This window comes from Daktulosphaira vitifoliae, unplaced genomic scaffold, assembly GCF_025091365.1.
Source record: "Daktulosphaira vitifoliae isolate Bord-2020 unplaced genomic scaffold, ASM2509136v1 Scaffold_2, whole genome shotgun sequence".
NCBI classification, from domain to species: domain Eukaryota; kingdom Metazoa; phylum Arthropoda; class Insecta; order Hemiptera; family Phylloxeridae; genus Daktulosphaira; species Daktulosphaira vitifoliae.
This window is the reverse complement of record NW_026099573.1, coordinates 33,377,484-33,388,428: the sequence shown is the minus strand read 5'-3', so window position 1 is coordinate 33,388,428 and position 10,945 is coordinate 33,377,484. Positions and strand designations below refer to the sequence as shown.

Sequence of the window (10,945 nt, the reverse complement as noted above, 5' to 3'; positions counted from 1 at the left end):
TGTCTGTTACCACTTTTTCTCAGCTCTCACCGAACCGATTTCTTTCAATGATACGTCAAAAGATCACAAATTGTATCTAGTCGAAGACATTACCCTCAAAAATTGAAAAAAATTCCCTCGTTCCCCGTATATGGGGGAAACATAAAACAAAATTACGAATTTAAAAATCGCTAATTTTTGAAATTTTTTCAATTTTTTTTACTTAAAAGTGCCTTAACTTTTTCAAAAATAAACATATCAATTTAATTCTTTTTTATATAGATGCATAATATCATTACCTTTCATTTGGTATATTTTTTTCATAAATTTAACCCTTAACCTGCCTACAAGGGGGGATTTAAAATGACAACTTTTTCACAAAAAATTAACTTTTTCAACTTAACTTTTGTAAATGTTCCGGAAGGTCTGACACTTTTATATATATCTTAAATTAAAGCTAATGTAATTTACTTTATTATCCGAAAAAAAATTTCGGACTTTATTTTATCTTCACGGTGAAAATGGCTTCCGAATGCTATTATTGTGTGAAAATTCTCGATTTTATGTTTTACATTTTTAACTTTATAATGCTATGACATATTGAATAGTGTATGGATCAACATTATTTTTTTATGAGAAATAATATTTTTTAATAATCCCTTTTTCATTCGAAATACTTTATCTTAATTAGGATATTAATAATGAACTAGCAGATCATGTAGCTTTTGTAATTATCCACCAATTTCTTAGAATTAAACACTATCTANTGAATAATCCACCCAATTTTTTAAAATTAAACACAATATAAAGATTTGCATCGAAGCGTTTTTTTTTGATAGTGATTTTAATCACTGTCAGATATCATTATACTTGATCCATCTATACCACGTCACCACTGTGCCGCGACCCCCCTGTGCTGGGTTTTTAAAATTATACACTATCTAAAGATTTGCATCGAAGCGTTTTTTTTTGATAGTGATTTTAATCACTGTCAGATATCATTATACTTGATCCAACTATGCCACGTCACCACTGTGCCGCGACCCCCTGTGATGGGTTTTTTTTTTTTATTTTAAAATATCTTATAGTCTATAGTAATGAGGTTACTAATATTCATTGAATTGATATGGTTCTAATTTACATTAAATATTATTTTAAAATAATTTGTAATTATTTCCTTCTCAAATCGAGAAAATTGACTTTAAACATTTAAACTATCTTAAATTGCCTTTGTATTAATTTATCAACAAGCACGATGTACGATTACACAAGTCATCTACTCATGGAGTACGAGGTTTGAATCTGGTCGAACATAAAGACAATTTTTGCTCTTTGTTCTTAGTTTTTTTGAAAATGGGAAAAAAATTTTAATATTTAGACAAATATCTCAACATTTTGTTTTTAAAAACATCTATCCTAATTATAAATTAATATAAAATACTAAACACAATATGTTTTCTTTAAGTTTACTTCTTATGACAGTCCAATGAGTAACTTAAGTGCTATAAGGGATTACTAAAGACCATCCACGTATGTTAAAGATATTTTTAACTCAGTTTTTGAAGATGATTCTGAACGTCAGCTATTTTACACCTGTATTAAAATAAAGCTATTACAATGTACTATAAGATTTAAAAAAAAATTGTATTGGCAACTGTTCTGCTATGAGAAATAGGCCGTCAAAGTACAAAAATTCACAATTAATTTAAATTAAAATACTTTTTTATAAGTATGTTGATTTGTTAATATATTCACGAATAATAGGATTATAGAATTCGAATTTACGCCGAATTAAACAGAAAAATATTATCAATGGTTTTCAAAATGAAATATTTTTTAATCATCATTGCTAAAAATATATTTTGCTAAACCAAATTTATGCACTGATTTCCAATTTGAATTTAGAGATTTTCGGGCTAATCTAATTTTTGAGACAGTAATTAAAAATCGAGTAAAATAAATGTATCTTGTAGACCAATATGAATTCAAAATTAACAAGAAATTATTTTCTGAAAAGTTGGTGTTATCTGATTTTTGCATCAAGCGCTTCAATTGTATACACGTTTGCCATTCATATAACAAAATATACAACTACATTATAATTTTTTATAATTTCTCCGTAATTATTAGAATATTAAATTATTTATCATCAATTTTTATACTAAATTCTATTACTATAAATAGTATTTATTCATTTAAAATACTTATAAATCATATAACTAGTAATTAGGATATAATTAAGGAAGTGGGAGTTGATGTTGCTTTTGGAATAATCCACCAATTTCCTACCTAAAAAAAAAATTTTTTTTGGTTGGGAATTTTTTCTGCTATTCGCCAAAATTACTCCTTTGTTGACTGGCCTAATTATTAAATAGACAATTTTATTAGAATTAAAACAATGTTATTTTTAAGATTAATATGTAGTCAGGAAATTTTATAATTATTATTTACAGTATATTGTATCAGAAAAACTCATTATTTTTTTTCATTTTTATCGTAATACAACATTTAAATAGAAATCATAATTTCATTTCTAAGTAATTTTTGGTATTTAAAAAGATTCTACAATTGTAATATCTAGAACTGAATTAATTTTAATGATTTACTTTAACTAAAAAAAAAAAAGTTATTATTTTGAATCCCTATTGTGGGCAGGTAAAGGNTTAAAAAAAAAAAAGTTATTATTTTGAATCCCTATTGTGGGCAGGTAAAGGGTTAGATTTATTATTGTTGACAGAGGTATCTGGAGTAAGTTTTTTATTACAATCCTAAAAGTTTTTTCCTCGCGTAATTAGTTTGAATAAAATTATGTAATTTTTTTCTTTTAAGTACTAAAAAAATATCTTACATCAAATGTCCTCATAAAGTGTTCAGAATAGCAATTTTTTTATGAAAAGGTAAAATTATTGTGCTAATGGTAATCGAACAAATTTTATTTGTTCGTTGAATAAATCTACGTTTTCTATAATTAGGAGTAGATTTTTGTGTATTTAAAAAGCATAATAATTTTCAAGGTTGTGTGTATATTTAGAAGTTATTAAAGCGATCACGCATCTAGAAGTTTTCTAACATATGTAGCTGTCCAATTTTAAGCACAATTATATATAAATATTGGATGAAACAATTTTTAATCAAATAAAAAATTTTTCTAAATAATTATTTATAGTTAATCAAGAAAAATCAATTACAATTATATTCAATTATAATTATTTGAAAAAATATAGTGTTAGGTTAAATTTTCCTACTCTTTTTCATCATAATATATATGATTAAAACTTTGTTTAAGAAGATTAGAATATATTATTTAATGATACTATACATAGGGTAAATAATTTATCTTTGACCATCAAATTTTATTTATTATAATTTATTTATCGATTTGTTGTAAGTGGTTAAGTAATTTTTAGGCCTATCCTTTTTCCGTTACAATAACATCAAAAATTTTTTAAACTTCCTTATACATAAATATTATAATATAAGAAATTATATATTTCGTGTAAACTTTAGTATCAGTCGTGTTGGTGTAATATTTGTTTCAATATGAGATTTACATAATGCTTTTTATAATTTATCAAATAGTTTAACTGAGGATATAAATGAATTGTTAAAATGGTGTAAAGTCTTTATTATGGCTGCCAAACTCGAATAATATTAATTGAATTGTTATTCAGAAATAAATGTATAGCAATAGCTAGTTTACTCAACTGTATCAATTTAATATACACCAATACTATAAAATATAATTATATTAATATAAGTAACTTGATTAAGAGAACTACTATTTTAAAATAATATCAAATTGAGATTATTTCTCTGGACTCTTGAATTATAAAAATTTTACAATTTTATTTTATTATTAAAAATATATTAATTTTTTTAGCTTCGATGCGAAGCTGAGAAGGTATTGGTTTTACTAAGATGTGTTTATTTTTTTATTATTTTTTTTTTTTGTGTCTATTACCATTTTTTCTCCGATCTCACCGAACCGATTTCTTTCAATGATACATCAAAAGATCATAAATCGTATCTTATCGAAGATAGTACCCTCAAAAATTGAAAAAAATTCCCTCGTTTCCCGTAAATGGGGAAAACCTCCAAAAAAATTACAAATTTAAAAATCGCTAATTTTCGAAGTTTTTTCAACTTTTTTTACTTAAAAGTGCTATAACTTTTTCAAAAATGAACATCATATCAATATAATTTTTTTTTATAGATGCATAATATTATTACCTTGCATTTTGTATATTTTTTTCATAAATTTAACCCTACACCTGGCCACAAGGGGGGATTTAAAATGACAACTTTTTCACAAAAAATTAACTTTTCAACTTAACTTTTGAAAATGTTCCGGAAGGTCTGACTCTTTTATATATATCTTAAATTAAAGTTAATGTAATGTTCTTTATTATGCAAAAAAAAAAATTTCGGACATTATTTTATCTTCACGTTGTAAATGGTTAACGAATTTTTTGTGTGAAAATTTTTGATTTTGTATTTTATCAAATTTTTTTTATCTCTAATTTAAACCCAACCCAAACGAAAACCTAAACGTGACTAAAGTGATCCTATAATAAAAACTATCGTAATCGAGTATTATTTTAAGTCCCAATTTTAATTTTATAATAAACTTAAACATAATAATTGTAATTGAAAGTCTTTCTCTTAACTAGATATTTTTTAAGTTATCAAGATAAAATTTAAAAATTGTACCCACTTAATAATAATTGTTCTCATTTAGCAATCCAAAATAAAATTTCGGAAGACAAACAATTTAGCCAAGTAGAAGAAAGTACGACGAGAAAAGTTGAAGAAAATAAATACTTGGAATTATTAAAAAATACTTATGAAAATGGATATAAATTGGATAAAGATACAACAACGACTGCTGCTGCTAATGGGTATTTAAAATGCTTAAAATATTTACATGAAAATGAATGTCCATGGGATGAAAGCACAACAGATGCAGCTGCAAGTAATGGTCATTTAGAATGCTTAAAATATGCTTATGAAAATGGTTGTAAATGGAATGAATTAGATATTGTGATAAGTGCAATTACAAAAGGTAATCTAGAAATATTAAAATATGTTCACGAAAATGGATACCAATTCAATGAACTCACAACTACTATGGCTGCCACAAGTAATCTAGAAATTTTAAAATATGTCCTTAAAAATGGATACCCGTGCAATAAAAGTACAAGTTTTATTGTTGCGATAAGTGGTAATCTAGAAAATTTTAAATATTTACATGAAAGATCATGTCCGTGGGATGAAAAAACTTTAGAAGTAGCGGCTTATAATGGTCATTTAAATATTTTAAAATATGCACATGAAAATGAATGTCCGTGGGATGAAAGAACAACAAAAGCAGCTGCAAGTAATGGTCATTTAGAATGCCTAAAATATGCGCATGAAAAAGAATGTCCATGGAATGAAAGCACGACAAAAGCAGCTGCATCTAATGGTCATTTAGAATGTTTAACATATGCACATGAAAATAATTGTCCGTGGGATGAATACACAACAGAAGCAGCTGCAACTAATGGTCATTTAGAATGCTTAAGATATGCATATGAAAATAAATGTCCGTGGGATGAAAGCACAACAGAAGCAGCAGCCTTTAATGGTCATTTAGAATGCTTAAAATATGCATATGAAAATAAATGTCCGTGGGATGAAAGCACAACAGAAGCAGCTGCAATTAATGGTCATTTAGAATGCTTAAAATATGCATATGAAAATAAATGTCCGTGGGATGAAAGCACAATAGAAACAGCTGCAATTCATGGTCATTTAGAATGCTTAAAATATGCATATGAAAATGGCTGTAAATGGAATCAAAATATAATGAGAAGTGCTATTGTAAAGGGTAATCTAGACATTATAATATATGTTCACAAAATGGGATGTACGTTTGATGAAGGCTCAATTCGAGCTGCAGCAGCAAGTGGTTGTTTTGAATGTTTAATATATATACATAAAAATGGTTACAATAAATGGGATGAAGGCACAACTAGAGCTGCTGCTGCAAGTAGTTGTTACGAGTGTTTGAAATATGCCCACGAAAATGGATGTGTATGGGATGAGGGTACAACTAGAGCTGCTGTAGCAAATGGTTGCATCGAATGTTTAAAATATGCTCACGAAAATGGATGTGTATGGGATGAGGGTACAATTCGAGCTGCTGCTGTAAGTGGTTGTTACGAGTGTTTGAAATATGCCCACGAAAATGGATGTGTTTGGGATGAGGGTACAACTAGAGCTGCTGCAGCAAGTAATTGTTTAATCGTCTTGCTTTATGCTCATATTAAGGGATGTAATTGGGATGAAGATACAATAGTTGCAGCAGCTGTTCATGGTAATTTAAATTGTTTAGCATATGCTCGTAGACATGGATGTGATTGGGTTGAAGGTACTATGAGAGGGGCTGCAGCAAATGGGTATTTTAGCTGTCTAAAATTTGCTCACGAAAATGGGTGTCCGTGGGACGAAGGCACTACAAGGGAAGCTGCTGCGAGTAATTATATTAACTGTTTGATATTTGCACATGAAAATGGATGTAAATGGGATAACGGAACAACGATTGGAGCTACTGCTAATGGCAATTTAGACTGCCTAAAATATGTTCGTGAAAATGGCTGTGAGTGGGATGAAGACACAACAAGATTTGCTGCTGCAAATGGTCATTTGTTATGCTTAAAATATGCTCATGAAAATAAATGTCCATGGAGTAGTGGTACCATTTCTGAAGCGACTCGAAATGGTCATACTGATATAATTAACTATGCTACCGAAAATGGATGTCCTAATTAATTTCCTGTTTAAATATCATAATTTTTATTATATTTATTTATGTTAACAAATTTTATTTTTAAAATAAAATAACCGGAATGGTTTTATCCAATATTTATATTTTATCTAAATGAAATCAAAAAAAAAATTTGGAAAGTATTAAAATGTGTAATATTAATATTAATTTTATATTATTTTTCTAATATGATATTAATTTAAATAATAATAAAATACCTTAAAGTATCAAATTGAGTGACATCAATAAAATTTTGATTCTATTATTATTATAATATTAATTTGCGTAATACTTAAATTTAATTAATTTATTTAGCTTATGAATTTATAGAAATTGTTATTGCGCTTATTATGGCTGATGTTCTGTAATATATTGTCACACAGGTAATAATTAATACTCAAGAATACTTTTTTGAGACTTAGTTTAGGAGCTCTATTTTATTTTTCCCAAATTAATCACTGGTTAAATAAATAAAATTTTGTACTTTGTATTCATCAACATCAGATTAATTAATTCCTTTACCTGTTGATATTTTGTTTAAAATTACCTTAAATAAAACGTACAGTAGAAATATGTACTTCTTAACAAATGAGCTTAAAATCTCCTAATAAATTATTTTATTAGTGGTCAATTAATAAATATATTATCATCTAATCAAATTATTTAATCAGAAATTATTTAGTGTTAACAAAACATTTCTAGTTAAAAAAATACACAGCTTTCAATTAAATACATGTATTCCAGTCAGTTAATTATAATCATATGACTGATACAAATAAGCTTATAATTGATAAACGACGATCTAATGTTTATAATATTTGTAAAAAATTTAATTTTCTACTATTTATGAATAATATCAATTCATAAAATACAGATATATAGATATGTTTTCAACAACATAGAACTATACCTATGCTTTTACCACACTATATCGCATTGTTTTAAACCGGTAGAGCTTATAGATTATTAATACCACTGTTACGTCGCTATTTAGGGGTTTAGCCTAAATGCCCGTCGACAGTATTCTAAGGGACCAACGGGGGATAGCTGGCTAAGCTATATCTACCTTAGGTACTGAAGTTTCCTATTTAATTTATATTCCCTTAGAGGAACTACCAAGGGTCGCACTACAATATATATATATAACTATATAACACTTTAGGTGAACAACGATATAAATAAATATTTATTAAGCAATTGAAATATTAAATATATAATACAACCTGCTGGACACCTAGAGATGATATAATCCAAAAGGGAGCTGACGGCGACACACACACACACAATATACGAAGTAGCAAAGTTAAGTTAATTATCAGGCAAAAGTAGTGATCGCGAAGATGGTAAAATTTCAACTGTCGATAGCGATATCTTATTATGGCACATTGGCCGTGAATTGCAAAAAGTGATTATATGTGCAAACATACATATATTAAATTTCAATACTCATCATAACCCTTTTATCTGATTGTATTGTCATTCTCTAAACCCTCGGACTCCACGACCCCAATAAAATTAAAGAAACTGAATTATAGTAACCGAAAGTAAGATAATTAAATTTATTCAAGTGATCAAAACTCCAAATTAATTATTCAACACACCCAACATAATTTTACTTTCTTATAATTTATTAAATTCTTACTTTTGGCTCACTATACATATTTGCGAAAATCTGTGTAGTTTTTTAAGATTATAACAATATTTTATTATTGTGCTTGCAAGCGGGCTTTTTAGATTAATAATTTGGCCTGTAACAACAACGTGGTTTGCCACTTGCATAACGACTAGCTAGAGTAGCAAGGGTCGCCACCACCTAGGCGAGGTGTCACACCTATCAGATATGATTACCGGACCATAGGTGGAATTTAATTTTAAGTTAATTAAAAGTATAATCTAAGTTAATATGTCGTTATATGTATAAATTACTATAATGCCTCGTGGTTTATAGAACACAATTATGACAATCAAAGTTGTATGTGGTTGATATGTAAAACATACCGTAGCCCGTGTCTAGATTAAGGAATAGGAATGAAATACACGCGAGTAATTAAGTTACTCGCGCAATAAAATAAATATTACAGTTGAAATTAATAAGGAAATTTAATTTAATTGTTAAAAAAAGAAAATTAAGTTAAACATGGACAAAAATGCGAATGCATCAAAAACCATGTCTACAAATAAAGGCAATACAAATAAAATAAAATATTTAAACAAATAATATTACAAACATCACGGACGGTATTGGAACACATCCGTTAATGTTAACAGGAAATTAATGAAGAACACCAGGAGCGGTCTGGACACTCGCTCCTTAGCGTTGGCTAGAAGAAAAGGGAAACACGTGCTCTCCACACATAAACAAAATTAAGTTAATTTACAATAAAATAATTAATAAAATATAGCTCATTACATAAATATAATATAAAAAAAGAAAACGATACCCGGTCTCCGAAGAGACCCATCCGATGGTCTGGATGCTTCGCCGAAAAGATCTGGCCGTTCGCCGTTGGCGGTTCTACTCCATCATTGAAAAATATGTCAATAAAACAACAAATGTGTGCACCCTAGCACGGTCAATGACAGAAGAAAGAATAGAGAAGAGTCAACACCGATCTAACGGCAATTTCATATCGATAACGGCCAGTCTTTTTGGAAGGGATCAATACTGATAAACAATTCGATTTTAATTATATTTCTCTTTTATCGCCTTATCTAGCGGTCAGAGGCAAAATAATGAGTGGTTGACACCGCTGTGTCAGAAAAAGGTTCTTTCGCGCGATAAAATAAATAAGTAGACATAACAAAAAATCATAAACGGTCCACCTTCGAATTTGTGACGTTACAGAAACCCCCCTTGAGAAGGTTTGAAACAACGTGACAAATCTTCTCAAAAAGAGAAAACGAACACTCAAAGTGGACCTCAACCTTTAAGCAAAACAAGAAAAACAAAATTAAAATAGAATAAAGAGAATAAAATAAAATAAATTGAAAATAAATCAATCAAATATACATTATGAGATAATGAAATCATATAAAATTATTATTAAGAATTGAATAAAAAAAAATTTTAAATAGAATCAATTTTATAGAATTCGAATTTGTGACGTTACATGCTATCAATGTACTCATAATATTTATAATGATATTGAAAAAAATTTTGACACATGCATAAATTAATAACATAACAAGTTATAATAATTCATATATTGTAACCATACATAACATAGCGATTTAAATAACCAATTGAATATGCAGTTATTAATAACAACATTGTAACAAGTAATAATAACATAAGTGATACACATAAAATTAGATAAATAAATTATACATTAAAAAAGTTATACATGTGTAATCTATACTGGACCCAACAATGCCACGTACCCAGTGTGCTGGTTTTTTTTTAATTATATTGTGAAAAGTTTTGTATCATGCCCTTTATTTTTTATATACGATTTCAACGTAAATAAATAACGTAACATAGAACTATTTTATAATTTCTCCGTAAAAATCACAATATTAAATTATTGAATATAAATTTCATACTAAATTTAATTACTTTAATAAATATTTAATCATATATTATAATCAGAAATTTAAGTTGCAAATGTTTTCACACTGGAAAAATGGTACTCGTATTATCCAACAACTACAATAAGAGTATCAAGGCTAGTAACGAGAGCTTATACCAAGCGTGAAAAAATTATTCTTTTAATGAATAACAATTTATTTTTACAAAAAAGTATTATTGTATTCAGTTTTTTTTATATGTAAATTTATTATTGTAGTCATTATTTAAATTTTATTTATGGAAAATTTATTTAATGGGTATTATAAGTATTTATTCATATTTTATACTTATAAATAAAAAAAAAAACCCAGCACAGTGGGGTCGTGGCATAGTGGGGATGTTGCATAGTTAGGTCCAGTATAGATTTATTCTGACAGTGATTAAAATCACTATCATAAGAAACGCTTCGATGCAAATCTCTAGATAGTGTTTAAAAAATTCTAAAATATTTATGGACAAAAGCAACATCAACTTCTATTTCCTTAATTATACCCAGATTAGTAATTCTTTTAATTATATATTATATAATTTTTAAAATTAATTGTTTTCAAATTATTATTGATTTTGATTTTTAATATGTTAAAAGTAAT

At 27.4% G+C, this 10,945-nt stretch overlaps 1 protein-coding gene across 2 annotated transcripts in view; it reads left to right on the top strand.

Annotated features, from left to right (window-relative positions):
• Positions 1–6,885, top strand: part of LOC126897433 (uncharacterized) — a 29,941-nt gene extending 23,056 nt beyond the window's left edge. Inside the window, exon 5 of one of the 2 annotated variants that reach the window (XM_050671012.1) lies at positions 5,987–6,885. In XM_050671012.1, coding sequence (XP_050526969.1) covers positions 5,987–6,792 — 806 coding nt within the window. In that variant the 3' untranslated portion in view covers positions 6,793–6,885. Of the gene's footprint in view, positions 1–4,717 lie in introns of both variants that reach the window. The other variant, XM_050671013.1, reaches the window with a different exon arrangement.
• Positions 6,886–10,945: the final 4,060 nt, after the last annotated feature.